General features: G+C 39.6%; 1 protein-coding gene across 1 annotated transcript; it reads left to right on the top strand.

Annotated features, from left to right (window-relative positions):
- The first annotated feature begins 2,169 nt into the window (after positions 1–2,169).
- LOC101678397 (regulator of G-protein signaling 7-like) lies at positions 2,170–22,917 on the top strand. The gene is given in 3 exon segments (XM_045077467.1): positions 2,170–2,199; positions 13,170–13,320; positions 22,079–22,917. Coding segments are annotated over 3 exon segments (1,020 nt in total).
- Positions 22,918–23,915: the final 998 nt, after the last annotated feature.

Below are 23,915 nucleotides of genomic sequence, written 5' to 3'. Positions count from 1 at the left end.
TTTGAAACCTGTGATTCCAAAGATCCTTTAAGGATAAAGAGATAAGGTCAAAACACCTCAAATCAACATTTAGATTAGGATGTTTAATACCTACCTATCCATAAATCAGGCGGCCAAAGTGAAGTTTTAAAAATCACACACTAGTAGGAACCTGCACAAATACAAGACAGGATTTCCGTATAGTCAGGGAGCATCTGAGATGGGGTTCAAAATCCGTGGATCCTCTCTGGCAGTTGGTCCCAGCTCAGGAATTAGGTCAACGTGAGCAATGGAAATTAAGATTCTAGCATCTATAGTGCTGGTTTTAGTTGCCTATGAGTGAACTGGTGCATTAGCTCAAGCAGACAATGAAGAATGAGAAGGAAAAGTAGCTAAGAACAGAATCTGAGAAATTCCGTTGGAGAGGCAGAAGAAAGGGAACCTGTAAAGGAAGAGTCCTGTAGGAGAGAACATCGAGAACGAGATCCAGAGAGAGTAAGGGAAATGCAGGTTGAAAAGGGGCTCCTGGATCTGCCAGTGCAAACCCTGAAAATGACACACCAGATTCAGCAAGGTGCTAGGGACAGAAATCACACTGCTGTGTCCTGAGGTGCAGGTTAAAGGGGTGTGTGTGTGTGTGTGTGTGTGTGTGTGAGTGGACAAGGGTGGGGGCACTCAATCCAGAAATCCAGAAATTCTGAGATGGGCCGGTTCTGGAGCCCCCAGGTTAAAAAAAAATAAAAATCAGAGCACTCAGTACCTTTCCAATAATAATAGGATCTGAGAGATACCTGTGGAACCTATGCCATGTCTAGACTATGCCCAGTTGAGGGTTCTGCCGTACCCCGACTCTCCTTAAAGTAATGAAAGTAAGGGACATGCAGAAACCTACGGGTAGCGTCTGGAATGATGAAAAAACAAATCCCTAGAAACAGAAGCAGAGTGAAAGGCAACAAAGAGAAAACAAAGACATCCTTTTTGTGGCCTCTCACATTTATGCAAGAGTATAATGTGAAATGGGATGGTTTTGTCACTTCTTGCGACTTTGCCCCCACGGGTCGGATGCAATTCGAATTGGGAGAGCCAAATCTGGTTCCTACTCCTGACCAGAACATCTGGTTTGTGATAAGTGCTCGAAGATCCTGTATTTTCTGAAGTATGCAGTGGGTGTGGTGATGGCAGGGGTCACTGGACGCAGAATGGATGAGCTAATCAGAGTATGCCATAACGTGAAGGTGGGGAGGACGTGAGTCCTTGCACGGACGGAGTAGTGTCAGAGCAGTGAGGCTAGGGAGACGGCGCCCATCACCTACACCCGGCCCCCAAGCCTGCACGGATTCATGGCTTTCATTCATTGTTTCTGGATGCCAACACCAGGTTGTCCAGCAAGTGCCTGGGGCTTTAGTCCTGGGACAACTATGTAGTCCACAGCTTATAAAGCCACACTATTTAGCCGGGGGGCAGGAAAAGAGGAAGGCAATTCGGCATGTGGTTATATACTTTTATGGTCATACATAAATGTGATCTACAGCAAGCTATATACATCTATCTGTGTATGTCTCTCTCGAAGGTTTCTAAGAGAGATGATTTTCTCTTAAACCCACATTTCACTGTTTCAAAAATAAAAAAACTACCTACATTTTATTGGGTACTGAGCTGTACAAGTTTGATTTGCTGTTCAGCATGACATTCTCTGTATTTTAAGCCCGCATATCCTATTTATCATACTTGTATATGACAATAGCCTCCCATGTGGAAAATATTTTAATGTTTATGAGCCACCAGCTAACATCTTATTCTTGTACAATACTTTCTATTTTTCAAAAATGCTTTTACATGTTATCTTTTTGGATCCCACTCCGGGTACGGCAGCCGTCTGTCACCGCCTCTGTTTTTACTGTTGAAGAAACAAACACGCTGAAAGGGAATTGTTACATTTGTGGGATCCAAGGTTGCTGTCCCGGAGGGCAGACACAGCAAGTTCTTCCCAGTCCCCAGGGAATGGGGACCCAGGAAGATGGCCCGCATGGTTACATTCACGAACAGAATGCTGGAGGTGTTAAGACTGCAGACAGTTGGAAAGGAAGCAGGCGTGGGATGTGAGGAGGGTGAGCTCACTTTTGGATGAGCCATGGTGCAAGTGACCGTGGGATAACTATGTATAGATCACTGTGCAGACAAGCAGCCAGGATGGGCGTGGAGGCAGGAAACAGAATGAAGGTGAGAGGTCAAGCGAAGATGTGGGTTTGGCAGCTGTCCAAACCCTGATCAGCTCGGGCTCCTGGACGCAGCCTGGGCTGAGAGAGGGGTGCGCGGGGTGGGGGGGGGGAACCCAAGCCTCAGAGGCCCCGCGTGAGGCACGGGAAAGGGAACAGAGGCATTCTAAGCAGCCAAGAACAGGGAGGTCCCAAGAAACCCGGGAAGGAAAGGGGCCGTGTGGTGGAGTGAGAGCCGGGTGTTCAGAGTGACAAGACACTCCTGAAAGGAAACCCTGGTAAAAAAAAAAAAAAAAAAAAAAAAAAAAACAAAAAACAAAACTCTTGTTCCTGAGCTCTTGGCTAGGTGTTAAGTTATAAAGGCAGACTCTGAAAACTTGTTTATTCATATGGAAGAGCCAGACGATTTAATGAATCTGGACACCTCATCCCCTAACCAGCATGGCTCGGAGGAATTTGGCTCCGTTTTTTTAATGACTGCCTGATTGTCTCCTTACACCCCTGTGCCTTCCCCTGGCACTCCAGTCCTCCTCCGTCCCCGCCTGCGTCTGCAGCTCCGGTCCTGGGGCCCGGGCCCTGTGTGTTTAATCTTGAGTGTACACTGAGCACAGAGCCAGGAGCCCGCTACTGGGGGTCCCCTCAGCTATGTGATGAACGCAGGTGACTGTCCCTCTTCTCCCCACCACGGGTTTATTTCTCCTCTCTGGGAATTTCCCACTCCACATTTCCCTAGTGTTTGGAAAGATACATTTTTCAGGCTTAGGGGTGATTGGCAAAGATTTTTATATGGGGCTTGGCATTTAAACATCCGGAAAAGTTGTGAAATCAATTTTCTGCGGATAAAGATGGACAGATGGAAATATCTGGTGCTTTTCCTTACACATGTGCAATATACATAATGAGATCATTGCTTGTTGTGCTACACTTGAACTCTGTTTTACCAGATTTTAGGAAGAGTATTGTCTTTTGTTTTGGAGCATGAGCGCCCGGCTGGAAATACTGCCTCCTGACTGAAAAGAGAGCTGGGTGTGGAATATTTATTGGTGTCGAGTTTTCATATGCTTTCCCCAAATGCTTACCAAATCTCTTTGGAGAATTTAGATGTCCTTTTTGTTCAAACTATGGACAGTCGCACCGAGCCTATCTATTTTAGCCCCTTGTATGTGGTGAAGGAGGGGGAAGAAAAAATAAAAAACAGAGATGGGAAAGGAGAAGGGAACTACTACGTTTTTAATCACATGTGGGAGCCCATCTTGGAAACTAAAGGACCTTTGAGCATCATGAAGCATCATAAAGCAAACTGCAAAACTGTAATATTGTAACTCAGAGGGTGCCTGGGTGGCTCAGTGGGTTCAGTGTCTGCCTTCAACTCAGGTCATGATCCTAGGGTCCTGAGATCAAGTCCAGCATTGGGCTCCCGGTCATCAGGGAGCCTGTTTCTCCCTTTGCCCTGACCCCCGGCTTGTGCTCTCTCTTGCTCACTCTCTCTCTCCAATAAATAAATAAATAAAATCTTTTAAGAAATATTGTAACTGAGATAAATGGGGAATAATACTGTCATTATTTTGGATATACCCACCGAGGCCATCTTTCTGGGTCCCCACTCACTGGAGAGTGGGAAGAAATTAATAATATGTCCACTTTCATTTACAGTGAAGTGAGATCCAGTAAGGGTAATAATTCCTTTACAGGAGACCTCAGTGTCTCAGATAAAGACGTCCTGTGTTATCCCCGCCTGACCGAGCTGTTCTACCAAAACAGTGGGAGGAGCCCAGGGGGCGTGGGGGGAGTGTGGGGGGAGCCCAGGGGGTGGTCTTGTCCAGAGTTCTAAATTAGGATGAGTCAGGAGCTCTGCCCTTGCTGTTGCTACCGCATCTGTCTCGTCCCCCCTTCTCTGCGTGAGGGAAGGACACAATCATCCTGACCATCAGCTCTTGTCCTTCTGTGCACGCCTCAGAGCTTTCTCTCTCTGTCCCTAGAGTCCTTCCTGTCTTACAGAAACCTCCGTATGCCAGTGAAAAAGCCTGGTACTTGGAAATGTGCGCGCGGATGGTACAGGAATGCGGGACTCTGCCTCAAAGGAGAAGCTGGGTTTACAAGATTATTTTCTTGCCTCATAATCCTATTTTGCATGCCTTGGGCTGAGTATTGCTTTATTCTTTGTCTCTGCTGTCTTTCTCTAAAAAATCCCAACCACACATAGGAGACAGTTAAACATTAGGGGCCGGGAAAACACGCTTGAATGGCAAAAGGAAAATTATTACTCCAATTCAAATACACATTCTTATTTTTTTTCCTAAATGCCATTCAGATCACTTTTCCCCCACTCCCACCCCCCCTTTTCCTGGAGCCTTCAACCCACTACCATAGTGTTCTCCACACATCGGCCCCCAGAGCCCACTTCACATTGTCATTTTATAACACTTTTCCTACTCTGCTGTGTTGGATTTTCTTTTTCTTCTTTCTTGACCTCTACTTAGTTTTATATAAATCCATTCTCTAGTAGTTTCTAAGAAAGAACATTTGGCTCCATTTTTTAAATGACTGCCTGATTGTCCTCTTACACCCCTGCATCTTCCCTTGGCAGGCGCCTTCACTTTTACTAAATCCTTGTTTATCAGGGGCACCTGAGTGGCTTAGTCCATTAAGCATCTGCCTTTGGCTCAGGTCATGATCCCAGGGTCCTGGGATCAAGCCCCACATCAGACTCCCTGCTCCATGGAGAGGCCCCTTGTCCCTCTCTCACACCTCCTGCTTGTGCTCTCTTTCTCCCTCCCTCCCTCCCTCTGCCAACTAAATAAATAAAAATCTTTTAAAAAAATAAATAAACCCTTATCAGCAGATGTCTTCATTTTACTTGATGTTTGATGGATACATTTTGAGGACAAAATTCTAGATCGAAAATAATTTCCCCCACTATATGGAAACCATTCAGTCCCATCATTGGTAAGTCATAAGTCCCATGTCTTATGTTCCCTATCTCATTTTCTTGGTTCTGGTGTGTTTGTGGCATGTATGAGTGGTATTATATTATGTATGTTCATGGGTGGTATACTTTTTGAGTCTGTGTATATCGGAAAAGGTTTTTATGTTTTGTGTTTTTATTTTACCTCAAGCCCTGATTGAAAAATTCACAGTCCTTTACTCTTAGACCTTTATAGGTTTTTCTCCATTATCGTCTAGCATTTAGCGTCATGGAGAAAAAAGCCTGATGCTTGTTTAATTCCTAGTCCTTTGTAAATCATCAATTTTTGTTTCATTCTAACACAGGTCAGGTTTTAACTTTATTCTGGAAATTTAAAACATCAGGAAAGGCTACCAGGGAGCTAGTAGCTGTGGGAAAGATACCAGGTCCCCGTTACCCCAGCATGAATCAGAAGTAGTGTCAGGGGCAGAGGAATGAGCTGTCACCATGCACTGGAGAACATGTTTTCCTGGGTCTCATCTTCCCAGAAAAGGTGAGGCCAAAGGAGGGATTATTAGTGTGTTAACTTCAGGACATAGCTGCACAGAAAAATACATAGAAAAAAGTTAATCCACCTAACAAAGAACTGCTATCTGTCATTCTAATCCAGCTTCCTACCAAAATGGTCTGCTGACCCTCAGATTTGAGGAGCTTGCTGGTAGGGGTTATAAACAGGATCCAATCTAACAGAGCTGACACTTAAAGGAAGGGATTCAACACATTCAAAGAGAAAATAGAGTATCTAAAATTGCTGACTGTGGACGTGCATAACCCAGGACACTTAGAAGTTGTATGACTGAATAGACGTGACATACCATTGATATCCAGCCTTTGTCTCAGATTTAAAGGGCAAGCTTCAAGTGGTTTCCAAGTAAAAGTGGAAATGTGGAATCAAAGTAATACCTCATGCTAAAATTAGCTGGATATATCTTTATTTTTTTCCTAAATAAAGTGAAAATAGCCTGAAAGATCCTCTAAATGAATGGTGATTTTCTTATGGATAGGCCAAAAACCTAGCTATGGGGACGTCACTGCGGAGCAGAATGGGAGGAAGGGAAGGAGGAGGAAATGCATGGCTTTGCCATCTATACTTACTCTGAACCAAATGCCTAAAAACACAAGAGGGTAAGTGGGAGGAAAGAGAAGCAGTGATCAACTTTGCATGTGCCAACCAAGTCAGTTGCAGAAAGAAAGAAAGAAAGAAAGGAAGAAAGAAAAAGGAAGACTGACTCATTGGAGGATATGTGACACAGGAAGCCATCCTAACCTTCTGTTGACCCCAATTTGAAGAATGCTATAAAGTGGGGAATGGTGCTGCCACTATGGCAGAAGACACAACTGATCTGATGAGAAAGTATTTAAAAACAAGATATCCAAATTAAAGCTACTTGCAGACAACAGCTTCCCCAAACCATCCCTATTCTGCTCTTGATAGAAGACATTAATAAACTGTCCATGTTCAAAGAAAAGTAACATGAAGAAAGGAACAATCTTGGGATCAATACATTGATACTATAAAGGCAGAGAGAGGGAGAGAAGAGGAAGAAGGAGGAAGAGGAGGAGGAGGAGGAGGAGAAGAAGGGGGAGGGGGAGGAGAAGTTGTAGTAGTGGAGGAGGGGGAGAAGGAAGAGGAAGAGGAAGGAGAAGGAGAAAGAGAAGGGGAGGAGGAGGAGGAGAAGGGGAAAGAAGAAGAAGAGGGAGAAGGGGGGAGGGGAGGGGGAAGAAAAAGAGAAGGAGGAAAGAGAAGAAAACAAGAAAACATAACAAACAACTTGGAGATAATGAGAACATGACAGAAGAATTACTCCAGGAAACAAAAGAAAATTTCAGACACATACTAATCTATATTTTCCTACCAGTTGAAGAAAACCTACTATATAGAAAAAAGGGGTCGAAGAGATGATAAGAAGGAAAAGAAAAGAAAAGAAAAGTATGCTAGGAGAACTTAAAGAAATGGGAACTAGTCAAATCATTGCAGAGAGGAGATGAAACATAAAGTAGAAAAGACTGCTGCCAGGGGTCTGGGGAAAGATTTGAAAATCACACAGAGAAAAGCTATACTCTCACACCGATATATGTAAAATTCAATACCTATAGTGAATAAAAATACTCAATAAGCTAGAAATAGAAATAAATTTGCTTTGGTTGGTATAGAATACCTTAGTAGAAACTCACATGAAAACATTTGTGTTGGAGTAACTGTACAGGTATTCCTACTGAAGTCAGAAGAAGAGATGCTGTTATTTATCTCTGTCCTAGCACTGTAAAATTAGAAAAGGCAGCAACAATACAGTTTATGGGCAAAACACAGACAAGATTAATTACCTGTGAATGATTGGTTTGCCAACCTCGAAATTCAAAAGTATCAGAATGAAAAGGGTAGATCTAATTACACAGTTCAGTGAGAGGTGCAGGGATTGTAGATTATTAATATAGGAATCAAAACAGTGGAACATGCAAACATAAGACTTCTTCAAAATAATGATTTTAAATGATGACTTGATTTTAATGTTACATTCAAGGTGGTAATTAATAAAATAATATCCCTTTTGGAAAACAATTTATCATGATCTGCTAATATTTCCCCAAACATATAATTGATCCAAGAAATCTTACTGCTAGGAATTTGTTCCAGAGAAATTCAACACACATAAAAATATTTATATGAATAAGTATATTAATTGGTGTATTATTGGTAGTAGTACATAGAAAGATATTTTAAAGACATAGAAACATTTATTTTAGATATTAAGAGAAAAATTATATACATTGTATAAATGTATTCAATTTTTGTAAAAGTGCCTCCTGTACACACATGTTTAAGTCTGAATGTTTCTATATATGTAACCCTCAACATCTTTACTTTCCAAGACCGAGAAAGAGAAGTGTTCCTATTATTTCATCTTATATACTTCTTAGTAGTTTTTTGTCTAAGTTATTTTTGTTTATTTTAAACAAAGAGAATGTATTATTTTCTATGCAAACTAAACAAAGCTAACACTAAAACTTCCTGGATTTGAACCTTAGCTCTACCAGTCACTGGCTTGCATGATCTTTGGTAAACTTCTTGAGTTTTCAGAGTTTCATTTTTCTTATTTTTAATATGGGGACAATAATATACCTACCTCACAGACTTGTTAGGGGACAGATAAGTTAATATATGATGGGACATTCTCCAGAATAGATCCCACAGTAGGTCACAAATTAGGTCTCAAGAGTACAAAAAGACTGAAGTCATACTATGCATATTTTCTGACCACAATGCTATGAAATTTGAAACTGACCACAAGAAAAAATTTGGAAAGACCAAAAATACATGGAGGTGAAACATGTTACTAAATAATGAATGGGTCAGCCTGGAACTAAAAGAAATAAAAAAAAAATATGGGGCATCTGGGTAGTTCAGTTGGCAGAGAATCCAACTTGATTTCAGCTCCAATCACGACCTCTGAGTTGTGGGACTGAGCCCCACATTTGGCTCCAAGTTTAGTGGGGAGTCTGCTTGTCCCCTGTTCACTCTCTTCTCTGTCCACCTCCCTCACCCCCACCTTGAATAAATAAAATATTTTTTAAAAATACGTGGAAACAAATTAACATGAAAACACGATATTCCCAAATGTTTGTGATACAGCAAAAGTGGTCCTAAGAGAGAATTATATAGCAATACAGGCCTACCTTAAGAAGCAAAAAAAGAGTCTCAAATAAACAACTTAACTTTACCCCTAAAGGAGTTAGAAAAAGAACAACAAAGTCTAAAGCCAACAGAAGAAGGGAAAAGATAAAGGTTAGAACAGAAATAAATGATATAAAAACAAAGCAAAACAAAAAAACAATAGAACGGATCAATGAAACCAAGAGCTGGTTCATTGAAAAACTTAATAAAACTAATAATCCCCTCACCAGACTTACCAAAAAGAAAAGATAAAAGACCAAAATAAATAAAATCACAAACAAGAGAGGAGAAAAAACAACCAATACCACAGAAATGCAAACAACTATAAGTGAATATTATGAAAAATTATATGCCAACAAATTAAGTAACCTGGAAGAAATGGATAAATTCATAGAAACATAAAAACTACCAAAAATGAAACAGGAAGAAATAGAAAACTTGAACAGACTGATAGCCAACAAAGAAATTGAATCAGTAATGAAAAATCTCCCAACGAACACAAGTCCGGGGCCAGATGCTTCACAGGTGAATTTTACCAAACACTTTAACACAACTTAGTACCTATTCTCCTCAAACTATTCCAAAAAAATAGAAAATGAAGGAAAACTTCCAAATTCATTTTATGAGGCCAGCATTACCCTGATACCAAAGCCAGAAAAAGACTCCACTAAAAAAGAGAACTACAGGCCAATATCCCTGATGAATATGGATGCAAAAATTCTCAACAAAATGCTAGCAAACCAGTTCCAATAGTACATTAAAAGAATCATTCACCATAATCAAGTGGGATTTGCTCCTGGGGTGCAAGGATGGTTTAATATTTGCAAATCAATCCATGTGATGAACCACATTAATAAAAGAAAGAATAAGAACCATATATGATCCTCTCAATAGACAGGAAAAACATGTGAAAAAATACAACATCCCTCCATGATAAAAACCCTCAACAAAGTAGGGTTAGAGGGAACATACCTCAACATAATAATGAAAAGACCATATATGAAAAATCCACAGCTAACATCATCCTCAGTGTGGAAAAACTGAGAGCTTTTCCTCTATGGTCTAGAACAAGACAGGGATGTCCACTCTCACTCCTGTTATTAACATAATATTGGAATCCTAGCCACAGTAGCCAGATAGTAAAAATAAATAAAAGGCATCCAAATCAGCAAGGAGGAGTCTAACTTTCACTATTTGCAGATGACATGAAACTCTCCATAGAAAACCCTAAAGATTCCACCAAAAAGTTGCTAGAACTGACACACAAATTCAGCAAAGTTATAGGAGACAAAATTAGTGTAGAGGAATCTGTTGCACTTCTGCATACCAATAATGAAGCAGAACAAGGAGAAATCAAAGAATTGATCCCATTTACAACTGCACCAAAAACCATAAGATATCTAGGAATTAGCCAAAGAAGTGAAAGATTATATTCTGAAAACTATAAAACAGCTGATGGAAGAAACTGAATATAACACAAAGAAATGGAAAAACATTCCATGCTCATGGGTTGGCATAAGAAATATAGTTAAAATGTCTGTATTACACAAAGCAATGTACACAAGATTTTACTTATTTGGGAGAGAGAGAGAGGGAGAAGCAGCCTCCCCCACTGATGGGGAGCCTGATGTGTGGCCCAATCCCAGGATCCTGAAATCACAACCTGAGTTGAAGTCAGATGCCCAACTGATTTGAGCCACTCAGGAACCCAAGATATCTATACATTTAATGCAATCCTTATTTTGAAAAAAAAACAGCAGCATTTTTCATAGAGCTAGAACAATCTTCAAATTCATATGGAACCACAAAAGGCCTGAATAGCCAAAACAACCTTGAAAAAAGGCATAAACTTGGAAGCATCACAATTCCAGACTTCCAAGTTATATTACCAAGCTGTAGTGATCAAGACAGTATGGTACCGGCACAAAAATAGACACACATGGTCATTTAATCTTCAATAAATCAGGAAAGAATATCTAATGGGAAAAAAAGACTATCTCTTCAATAAATGATGCCAGGAAAACTGGACAGCAACATGCAAAAGAATGAAATGGGCTATTTCCTTACACCATACACACACACACACACACAAAAATCAAAATGGATTGAAGGCCTAAATGTGAGACCTGAGGCCATAAAAATCCTGGAAGAGAACATAAGCAGTACCTTCTCTGACACTGGCCATAGTGACATTTTTCTAGATATGTCTCCTGAGACAAGAGAAACAAAATAAAAAATAAACTATTGGGACTACATCAAAATAAAAAGTTTCTGCACAGTGAAAGAAATAATCAACAAAACTAAAAGGCAACCAGGGAATGGGAAAAGATATTTGCAGAGATATTTCCCATTAGATATTTGCAAATCACATATCTGATAAAGGGTTAGTATCCAAAATACATACAGAACTTTTAAAACTCAACAACCAAAAAACAAATAATCCAATTAAGACATGGGCAGAAGATGTGAATAAACATTTTCCCAAAGAAGACGTAAAGATGGCATTCAGACTCATTAAAAGATATTCATCATTACCCATTGGCAGGGAAATACAAATCAAAACTAGAATGAGATCACCTCACACCTGTTAGAATGGCTAAAATCAGCAATACAAGAAGCAGCAAGTGTTGGCAAAAATGTGGAGAAAGGGGGACCCTCTTACACTGTTGCTGGAAATGCAAACTGCTGCAGCCACTCTGGAAAACATATGGAGGTTCCTCAAAAAGTTAAAAATGGAACTATATGATAATCCAGCAATTGCACTACTAGGTATTTATCCAAAGAATATAAAAATACAGATTCAAAGGGATACATTCACCCTGATGCTCATAGCACCATTATCTATAATAGCCAAGATGTGGAAGCAGCCCAAGTGTCCTTTGAGTGAGGAATGGATAAAGAAAGAAGATGTGGTACACACATGCGTGCGTGCACACACACACACACACACACACACACACACACACACAATGGACTATTACTCAGTCATAAAAAAGAATGAGATCATGTCATTTGCAATGAAATGGACGGAGCTAGAGGATATTATGCCAAGTAAAGTAAGGCAGAGAAAGACAAATACCATATGATGTGGAATTTAAGAAGCAAAACAAATAATCATATGAGGGAAAAAGAGGGAAACCAAAAAACAGATTCTTAACTATAGAGAACAAAGTGGTGGAGGGAGGTGAGTGGGGGGATGGGTGAAATAGGTGCTGGGGATTACAGGGTGCACTTGTGATGAGCATAAGATATTTTATGTAAGCGTTCAATCACTAAATTGTACACCTGAAACTAATATTACTTTGTGTATTAGCTAACTGGAATTTAAATAAAAACTGTAAAAGATAAGTTAATATAGGCAAAACATTTAGAAAGTTCCTGGCATATATGAAGCACTCTGTGTTAGCTATTAATTATGCGTATTTGTTTAATGGTGAATTATTGGCCCTAATTCACTTTTTTTATTGCCAGTTTATTTTTATAAAAAGCATATTAAATAAAAATCCAATATATATTTTTATAAATGTGTACCAATTTATGTGTTTTATAAAATCATATTTTTCTACTACTCAAGTAAATAGATTTGATAACAATTTTCTTATGTTCCTTTTTCTTCAATTTCACACTATCAATATTTTTCTTCAAATTGAATACTATTTTATACTACTCTCTTGATATATCAATGTTTTCTTTTTTTTATTAAATTTTTAAATTTTTTAATAAACATATAAGGTATTATTAGCCCCAGGGGTACAGGTCTGTGAATCGCCAGGTTTACACACTTCACAGCACTCACCATATCAAATATCCTCTCAAATGTCCATAACCCCACTACCCTCTCCCTACACCCCTCCCTTTAGCAATCCTCAGTTTGTTTTGTGACATTAAGGGTCTCTTGGTTTTTCTCCTTCCCGATCCCATCTTGTTTCATTTATTCTTTTCCTACCCCCCCACCCCGTTGCATCTCCACTTCCCCATATCAGGGAGATCATATGATAGTTGTCTTTCTCCACCAATCTGTTTTCTTAAATAAATGTGATGTAGAATTTTACCTCACTTAAAAGTTTTCTATCTCTATTATTTAAACCCCCCACCCCAAATTTCATCATTCTTTAACTTTATGCAATGACTCCCACATCTAGAAGGCTGCAAAATTTAGACTAATCTTTTCAGGAGCTCATTGTGAGAGAACATTTATCTTTTGTTTAAAAAAAAAGTACTCTTAACTTCTTAATGCATATAATCTTATGCACACATCTAAGTAGAGAAGGTAATAAGTATTTTGTGGTTACATTTTTATTCCTATGTTAACTACTAGTGTTGAAAAACTAAACAGGCTTCCCATCTCCAGTCTGAATTAAGGACCATCACTTTATGGTCCCAGAGAGCACCCTTGGAATGCTCCATTTTACCACTTTTTGGTTTAGGGGACCATTTCTGTGACCTCTTTGAGGACAATGATGAAGATGTCTTTGTGGGCAGTGAATGTGACCCACTCATATCTCTACTCCCAACCACTACCACAGTACCTAGTTAAACAGTTGACAGTTTTAAAAATATTCATGGAAAGAAATTAGACTTTTAAAACATGTTACAGCTATTCTTTGCACTCCATATTAATTTGATGTCTTTTACAAATTATACATCCTGATTTCTTTCACTCAGGAATGTTTAAGAAATAACGTGAAATATTTATTGAACACTATATATGTCAGGGACTTTTCTAAGACCTCAAGATATTAATTCAGCTAAGCTTTACAGCAATACTAAGGGGTAGGTACTAGTATTATTCTCATTACAGATAAGGGTACAGACCCATAGGAAGATTAAGATTCTTGCTGAAGATCACACAATTGGGAATATAGTCAATGGTATAATAATGTTGTAGGGTGACAGAAGGTAGCTACACTTTTGGTGAGCATAGCATAACATATAGACTCATCAAATCACTATGTTGTATACGTGAAACTAATCCAACATTTTGTGTCAACTATACATCAATTAAAAAATGAGCAAAAAAATTACACATTTGGTGAGCAAAGTGGGAAAATTTGAACCAAGAGAGTATCTCCACCTTATACCATACTGCCTCTCTCCTATGACACCAGGGCCATTAAATTTTTATTTATTGAGAGTGGGTGGGTGGGACAGAGGCAGAGGGAGGAAGCAGACTCTCCACTGAGCAGGGAGCCTGATATGGGACTCCGTCCCAGGACATAGGATCATGACCTGAACTGAAGGTGGGTGCTTAACTGATTGAGCCACCCAGGCACTCCCACTATGGTCATTTTAAATACAGTTCATTTCATGTTAGTTCTATGATCAGCATCTTTTGAATGATGTGCCAGCCATGTCTTAGGCACTGACACACAGTGATCCTGCCCAAGGGAATCAATAATCTAGAGAGGGGAATAACAGTGTAATCAAAATACTGTGTGATAAGTGCAAAATATTTGAATATGCTAGAGAAGTGATAGAAATTATCTCTTGCTAACAAATTACCCAGCAGCTTGAAATAATAAACATTTATTATCTCCCAATTTCTCTGGGTCAGAAATCTGGCATGGCTTAGCTGAGTGCCTCTGTTTCAAGCTCCCTCACAAGCTACAATGTTGTTTAGGGCTGTGGTCTCTTCTGAAGGCTCAATTGGAGGAGGATCATGTGGTCATAGCTGGGATTCAATTTCTCATAGTTTGGTAGATTGAGGACCTCAGTTCCCTACTAACTATTGGTTCAAAGCCTCCCTCAGGGGGAGCCTGGGTGGCTCAGTGGGTTAAAGCCTCTGCCTTAGGCTCAGCTCATGATCTCAGGACCCTGGGATCGAGCCCCACATCTGGCTGTCTGCTCCGCAGGGAGCCTGCTTCCTCCTCTCTCTCTCTCTCTGCCTGCCTTTCTGCTTACTTGTGATCTCTGTCAAATAAATAAATAAAATATTAAAAAAAAAAAAGCCTCCCTCAGTTCTTCGCTATCTAGGCCTTTCTATAGGATCCTAACAGTGTTTGAGAGATCCAGTTTCTCTGTGTGCTCACCAGCATTTGGTATGATCATGATTTTTAATTTTATCCCCACTTGGATGCTTGTATGATACAGTTTTTATTGGGGTTTTACTTCAGTCTCATTTCTTACATGTAGCTGTTGTGTTTTTACTGACTGCTGTGAGTATTCAGTGATTTTGTCCAACATGGCAGAAGGTAACTCACATAATTCTCAGCTTTGTATGGGGTCTAGAAACTGTTCATCAAACACTTCCCATAATTATTTATCCATTCCTTTGGGTTTTACCCTATACATACATACACTAGTAATCAGCCAAAGACTCAAAGAGACTCCATGCAGATTTCTGGAGTCTCCAACTTTGGAGACCTTAACATGTACACTGTGAATTTTTATGACTTCTAGTTTCTCAGAATGCCTGGGGGAGGTTCAGTTGGTTAAGTCTCCAACTCTTGATTTTGGCTCAGATCATGATCTCAGGGTCATGAGATTGAGCCCAATGTCAGGCTCCATGCTTGGTGTGGAGCCTGCTTAGGATTGTCTCTCTCTGTCTCTCACTCCCCCTTTGCATGTCCCACATGCACACACACTCTCTCTCAAAAAAATAAAAATAAAGAAATAAAATGAATAGAACCTTCTGATTTCTCACATCTTTCATTTTTCCAAATGTAGCAGTCACCACCTTTACCGTACTCAGCTTCTCTTGGTTAAAATAGACCCTTCCATCTTCTTATCTCATCTTCTAGACCTCCTTCAAGACTCAGCAGGGATCCTGTGGTAGATTCAGCAATGGTGTCCCAAAGATGTCTATACCTTAATCCCCAGAGCCTGTGAAAGTATCTTCTTTCATGGTAAATGGGCTTTGCAGATGTGACTGAATGGAGGATCTTGAGCTGGAGGGATTATCCTAGATTACATAGATGGGTGCTACATAATAGCACTATCATGAAAAAGACAAAGGAGACACAGAATGAAAAGAGAAGATAGAAACAGAGATCAGAGGCAAAAACAATACTACGCTGCTAACTTTGTGGATGGATGGAGGAAGGGGCCACAAGTGAAGGAATGCAGGTGGCCTTTAGAAACTTTAAATGTCAAGGAAGGAGATTCTTACCGGGAGCCTCCTTAAGGAATATAGGCCAAATGAGACCTTGATTTTAGCCCACTGAAACAGATTACAGACTTCCCACCTCCAGAAATGGAAGAGACTAAATTTGTGTTTTTTCAGCTACCAAGTTTATAGTAACTTGTTACAACAGATAAGACTGTCTTTTGTCTGTGCTTTCAGTCTTCCTCCTTTGCTTGGTTCCTCCCCCTCCCCCTGGAAATGCTCTCGAGCTTCTCTGAAGTCAGCTCCTGGATTCTCTAGGACAGTCCTTCACCATCCTCCTCCTTATTGCTCCTGTGCCCTATCACCACTTCGTTCTCTAGAAACTGAAGTAAGTCCCTGCCTGCCACATACCAGAATCTCTTCCTGGAATTTTAACTAGAGGCTCATCCTTTGACTTCCTTCTCAGTGTCTCTGCGGCATTTGATAAAATGGATTGCTCAATGTACAATCGCTACCCCCTTAAGAAAAGACTTTATTTTTACAACTGTTTTACAATGACAGGAAATGGAGAAAGTCGTACAGTGGGTTCCCGTAAATACCCTTAGCCAGTTCCCCTATTGTTAACATTTGTGTGGTATATTTGTTACAACTTATGAATTATTAATGTATTATTTATTGTTAACTACATTCTATATGATATGTAGATTTCCTTAGTTCTTGTCTACTTTTTTTTTTTTTTTTCTGTTCCAGGATCCCATCCAGACTATCATAAAAAACATTTACTTGTCATTTCTCCTCAGGCTACTCTTATCTGCAATGGCTTCTCACACTTGGGTTTTGTTGTTGTTGTTGTTGTTTGTTTGTTTTTAGATGACTCACAATTTTGAGGAGTACTGGTCAGATATTTTGTAGAATGTTCCTCAGTTTGAGTTTGTATGATGATGTCCTCATGATTAGACTGGGATTATGAGTTTTGTGGAAGAACAAAACAGAGGTGAAGTGCCGTTTTCATAATGTCAGGTAAGGGTACATGCTCTCTACATGATTTATGGATGTTAAGGTTAACGATCACTTGGCTGAGGCAGGGCTTGCCAGGGCTCTCCACTGTAAAGTTCCTCCTTTTTCCCCTTTTCATACTCTCCTCTGTGGAATAAGGCACTATGTGCAGCACATACTTAAGGAGTGAGGACTTATGGTTCCCCTACCTTTTCTTCTAAATCTCCTACCTTGAATTTTCCCACAGAGCACAATCTTGGTTTGTTCCCTCTTTATCACGTTGATATTCTAAACCTAAGTCTAACCAAGTGTCCTGTGTCAGTGGTGTCTCCTTTTCTCTCCTCAATAATACTCTCCTATCCACTGCACTGCTCTATCTTCTCCTGCCTGCAAGAGACTTCCAAAGGTGTAACCTTAGCACTGGCCCCTCTCCTGAGCTCAAAAGCCAGATATTTCCACAATATTCATCTGCAAGCAGGTGTCAGTTCAATCTTTCAACACTGACCTCTTTGTTTCTTCATTTCTACTAAGGGTTTGTCTAATTGCTGTGTTTGTCCAGTCATGAAACCTTAGAGCAACATCAAGTTCTTCTTGCTTACACCTAATTCAGCCACATTATCAGTTCCTGAAATCATTAAATCATTCATATGAAATATCTCTCTCCTCAATCTCTTCTTTTTTATCCATGGTCACCCAGAGTCAGGCCCTCACCTTCTCTCATCTAGGTAGTTTCAGTGGTGTCCATCCATATACCCCTTTCTTCACAGTCTATTCTATGCCCTTGGTCAGATGGTTCATTCAATACAGCTAAAGTTACAGTATTTTGAGGTAAACATCTCTAGTGGCTCCCTGTTAGTAAATATCTCCTTCCCTTCCTTCATACACCCACTCTACCATCACCGTCGCCAACACCACCAATTACTGAATGACAAGCATTTTACTCAGTGCTAGTGGGCTAGAGACAAATTGTTGAAATGTGGCTCCTGACAACCAAGGAGAGGATACATTCTTCACAGTGACATGTGAGGCACAAAATATTCTAGTCTCTACCTCCAAATACATCCTCTGTTCACCTACTCAAAGGTCTAATATAAATGCTGCTTAAGACATATTATTTAATCAATCTAGAACATCCTGGATTCCGAGACAACCCCATTACAAACATACACAGACACACAAACACACAGAGTGAAGTTGTCTGTCTTGTCTTGAAATTCATACAGCATTCTGTTTATCTTTAACGCATGGGACTTTCTCCCCTACACTCATTATCATCCTCTGTGTACATGCCTTTTATCCCTCCCAAGACTGGTAGTTCCTCCAAGTCACTGCTGTGCTTAAGATATGTCTTATCTCCTCTAGTGCTTGCAGAAAGTGGACCCCCAGTAAATCATTTTGACAGGTTACCTTGCTTTGTGTTATAGAGAAGTCCTTGAAGTGAGAAACAGGGCCTAGATAATTACTGTCAACCTTGCCCTGTGTATTGTACAACACTCTCAGAAATGGGCCACAGTTTGTATCCAGTTTGGTACACATCAAATCATTATCTGTCTGCCATATTAGTATGGTTAGAATTTAGTTTAGTTTTAGTTAGAATCAGTAGGAAAAACTTTATCAATAAGAAACAAAGTGAAAAACAAAGCTCAGGGTATCTGTACCTACTTAAATAGCTTTTACTTAGCAGCTTCCTAAATCCCTTGCCAGACAAGATATTTTAAGCATCTTGCCACTCTTTAATTGTGTAAAATAACCATGGTTTTAGGGCTGAACTTCACTCTTTAATTGTGCAAAATAACCATGGTTTTAGAGTTGAACTTCTAAGTGATTTTTCTCTTTTGTGTACTTTCCAGAATTCATTTCAGACATAGTTTTCAATTTTGAATAGTAATATTTCAAATCAACCCCAAGGTAAAAGTTGTAGGACAACATAAAAAATGAAGTCACTTTTCATGTGTTTCCCATTGGCAAATTACTGTGTTTTTTCTGCCACCAGGCTTCATCTAATGATGTGACCTTTACCGTGCTAATAGACAGCAAACAAAAATCTGCCAAACTGTGATAAAATATAGGTTTTAAATATAAAATGAATTAAGCTAAGAAGATTTATAAAGGTCAAAAGCATGGAAAGAATTAAGTTGAAACAGTGATTTGTGTTTGACACATGTTGTACCAGATTTTCTCCAAGGTTATTTTTTGAAATCTTAATGTGTAATAGCTATACAAGAGACTGTACTTTTTTTTTTTAAAGTAACACTACAGTAGTGTTGACTAATGTTTGTTTAAGCTCAGATATTAGCTTATTCAACTATTACATACCGAATATGCACCAAGTAATAGGACACACTCAATAAACTCAGTAACAATCCTTAACATCTTACAAAATACAATTTAATAGGCGTGAGAGATAAGCAAATTTTAACTATTTCAGGAGAAATGCTGGTGGAAGCTGTATCTCCCTCACAAAGACTTCTAAGAGGATGGAGTCTGCCGGGCATACAGAAGGAGAAAGAGACTGCACACATAAAGCACAGAGAAAATACATACATAGAAATACATATGTACATAGAAATACATACATACATAGAAATACATAGAAAGTACAGAGGAGAAAAACAGTGCACTTTTGAAACTGAGAGAACCGAAAGAAAAGTCACTTATGGTGTGAGTCAAGCTTGAGAGTGTAAAAGATTAAAAATTGGTGATTCTCAGCCAGAGATGAGTTTGGCCCCAGGGACATTTGTCAATGTCTGGAGATACTTCTGGTTACCATCACTGAGAGTGTATAGAGGCTTGCTGGCATCTAGTGAGTAGAGGTGAGTAGATGCTACTACCCAGACTTGAGTGCACAGGACAGCCCCTACCACAAAGAACACTCTCCTCATCAGTAGTGCCTAGGCTAATGCTGTTACAAATAAACCTGTAGACTTACATTAGGGTTAGGTGACAAAATTAACTGAAGGAGTTTGGGATTTGTGCTGGGAGTCATGGGGTACCAGTGAGGGACTTAATCACATGGTTTGGGTTTTTTTTTTGTGTGTTTTTTTTTGTCATTCCAAGAGACACTCTATTATCATGGCTGTAATTAGGTATTTGTTTATGGTAACTCTCACTCATGGGATTGGAAAATAGTGCTTACTATGAATTACATCCACCAGTCATACAAAAGTTGAAAGAGCACCATTGTGGAAAGTTTGCTAGAAGTTTAAAAGCCAACAGGAAAGATGCCTTAATTCTTTGGTCCTTGCCAAATGACCATATGCCATATGGTCCTTGCCGTATTATGTCGCAATATAATCTTTAAAATCTGTATATTTATTTTATGGGAGTCTCTCCTGCCACAGAGTCAAGCCAGGCACCCACTCACATGAATCTGGAGCTCTCCTGGAGCTCAACAGAAGATCACAATGAACCACTGTTCAGTTTCAAAAAGAAAAACAGAAAAATCTCTTATGTCCAGTGCAAAAAGGAATCATCCAAAGTTTCAGAACAGGCTTTCTTAATTTTCTTTTTCTTCTCTTTTCTTCTTCTTTTAAAAATTTTTTTTAGTCCAGTGCCTTTTGAACATCTGGACAATTATGACCTCTCTTTTTAGAAATATGCACTTATCCTCCCAAATACTGCTTCTAATTTCAGGGGTTCATGGACCATATAGAGAGATACAGTGATTTCTCACATGATGCTGATGTTCCCCAAAATATCTAAAGGCTAGATTTATAGCAACAAAAATTTGCCAAAGGAAATACAGCACAATTTAGAATCATCCAGAGAAAGCTTTGCATTTTTTAATCAATGAAAAGCTCTTTCCAAAAAAGCTAAGATACCACTTGTGTCATCTTGCAGAATATAAGTAATATTGCATCACAGCAAAAAGAAAGTCAATGGAAATGAGCAATTTTTCTTATGATCTATAATGAGGACAATATGTTGCTCTGGTTACAATAACCTCTGTGATGAACAATTCTGTAAACCATGAGCTTTCTGCTGATTCCTGTTCATGTAATCATTACTTTCTCTAAAAATAGTGATTGATTACAGTCTCAGTGTCTTATAAATGGGAAAAAAGGGTGAATTGATTTTGCTTGCATTCATTATTGCTCTTCTCTTCTACAATCTAGCACTGAACTGTCAATTCCCTTTACCTTCCTGCACCACAGATGTCCCAATTGACTTAGTCAGGAGAGAACGGCCCCCAGAATACCCACACAGTGATAAACACACACATGCATACACACATACACACATCTCATCAGGTCTTTGGAGGAGATAATACATGCTTATTTAATGGTTTCTATGTCTAGTGACATGAAGACCATTAACCCACTGTATTTTCTCCTTCTTGTCTGTCAATAGACCCTTCATTTGTCTCACTTGTTAGTTTCTACAAAGACTCCGAGCATCTGCTTTATCTCCACTTCTCTCTGGGATTTCTAGTAATTTTTTCACTTAAGCCAAATTCCCCATAACAATCTGAATGTCCCCCAGCACCCTTTAGATTGGGTTTTTGTGTACTTTATGAATCTGAGGCGAAATTAAAATCTAGTCAGAATCAAGGTGTCAGCTGGGATGCAGGGTCTTCTTACAAGCTCATTGGTTGTTTGCAAAACTCATTTCCTTCCCATGCTTTTCACACCTCTGGTTCCATCTTTAAGCAGTAAAGGTGGCTAGAGTCCTTCTCATACTTCCTGTCTCTCTCTTCACTTTCTGCCACATTTCTTTGACTCTAGTGGGAGAAAGTTCTCTGCTTTTAAGGGCTCATGGGATTAGATTGAGTTTACCTGGGTAACATAGGGTTTTCTCTATCTTAAGGTTTCTAACCTTAATTACTTCTAATAGTCTCTTTGCCATGTAACATAACATACTTGTATGTTCCACTGATTAGGGTTTAGATATCTTTGGGGATCATTATGCTACCACAGACACCTAGAGATAAAAAGTGTCATGGACATTCAGAGGAGGGCTGGGGTAATCAGTTCTAATTAGAACTGATATGGGAGGCCCTTGCCAGGGGCTGGGCTGAGTAACCCGCTCAGGTTCGCTTTCGGGAGCTTTTGTTCCCTGAGCACTTTCTGTAGAGTTCCAGAAGAGGGGAATGAAAATGGCGGCCGCCCAGTCTCTGGCCTGGAGGTGCCGAGAGCCCGGGGCCCCACTCTGCAGTGTGCCCTCAGAGAAAAGTGCTCAATCATTCTCACCTCCCTGGTCTCCAGCCGCGCTCCCAGCTCACCGAGCCTGCGACCGGTTTAAGACTGGATGTGTAAATACCACTGAAGTGGACATCAAGAAGTCATCCAGAATGAGAAACCCACACAAAACACACAAGTCTGTCTATGGTTTACAAAATGACATCAGAAGTCACAGCCCTACCCACACCCCCACACCAGAAACTAAACCTCCAACAGAAGATGAGCTACAGCAACAGATTAAATACTGGCAAATACAGTTAGATAGACATCGGTTAAAAATGTCAAAAGTTGATGATAGTCTGTTAAGTTACACGGAACAATACTTAGAATATGACCCATTTCTTGTGCCACCTGACACTTCGAACCCATGGCTATCTGATGATACTACTTTCTGGGAACTCGAAGCAAGCAAAGAACCAAGCCAGCAGGGGGTAAAGCGATGGGGTTTTGGCATGGATGAAGCATTGAAAGACCCCATTGGGAGAGAACAGTTCCTTAAATTTCTAGAGTCGGAATTCAGTTCAGAAAATTTAAGATTCTGGCTAGCCATGGAGGACCTGAAGAAAAGGCCTATTCGAGAAGTCCCTTCCCGAGTGTAGGAAATATGGCAAGAATTTCTGGCTCCCAGAGCCCCCAGCACCATTAACTTGGATTCTAAGAGCTATGACAAAACCACACAGAATGTGAAGGAGCCCGGGTGGTACACGTTCGAGGACTCTCAGGAGCACATTTACAAACTGATGAAAAGTGATTCATATCCACGTTTTATAAGATCCAGTGCCTACCAAGAGTTTCTACAGGCAAAGAAAAAGGGGAAATCTCTCACGTCAAAGAGGTTAACAAGCCTCGTTCAGTCTTACTAAAAGGATCACCTTGTAGCATGGAAGAGACTGGAGTCACTGCATATACTTTGTAGCTCTTTGTTATTACCTGGAGCAGAGGACATTAGACCAAGATGTTGCATGAGTAAAGGACCTGAATTGTTCTCTCTTTGTGTACATTAAGGCGTTGCCATTTCAAGTGACTCTACCATCTCGATGCCTCCATTTCAAAATGCTGTCTGCTTACTTTCTCCTTGTACTACGCTGGATCTGTGTCTTTTCCTTTTTAACAAGTTTAAGTGAAGTAAACCCTTTTTCCCCCTTTCTCTTTCTCTTAAAGCTTCTGCTAGACACATGGTTCACTGAAAATTCACTCAAACACTGGAAGAATTGTAAAAAAAAAATATATATATATATCAATAAGTATACATATGGATTCACATTTATTAAACAATAAATTAGCAAGGAAAGTTTCATTTCACCAATATGTTCACAGTCAGAAACAAGCTCCTGTCTTTGTTGTCTGTACTTTCTCGGTTAATGTTTCTTGCATTTATTTTTATACCATACTTAAATAAGAAACACCTTTTAATCCAAATGTATTAAAGTTGATCCCTTCTCTGTAAATTTGTTATGTTTATATTGTTGTTTTATCTTTCATTAAAAGATGCAGAATCTCAAACAAACAAAAAAAAAGAACTAATATGGGAGATCAAAACCACAAGGAGATATCACCTCACACCTACTGAAGGGCTGTCATCAAAAGACAAGAGATAACATGTGTTGGCAATAATGACAAGAGAAAGGAACCCCTGTGCATGGTTTGGGGAATGAAAATTGCTGCAGCCACTATGAAAAACATGTATGTATGGAGATTCTTTAAAAAATTTAAAATAGAACTATCATGTGGTCCAGCAATCCCACTTCTGTACATATATTCAAAGGAAATGAAATCAGGATCTTGAACAGATATCTGCACTCCCATGTTCACTGCAGCATTATTTGCAAGAGCCAAGACATGGGAACAACCTAAGGGTCCA

The sequence above is a fragment of the Mustela putorius genome, unplaced genomic scaffold (assembly GCF_011764305.1).
Source record: "Mustela putorius furo isolate JIRA1106 unplaced genomic scaffold, ASM1176430v1.1 tig00000095_pilon_pilon_pilon, whole genome shotgun sequence".
Taxonomy (NCBI): Eukaryota; Metazoa; Chordata; class Mammalia; order Carnivora; family Mustelidae; genus Mustela; species Mustela putorius.
The sequence above is the reverse complement of the archived record's forward strand: the minus strand, read 5'-3'. Positions and strand labels throughout refer to the sequence as shown.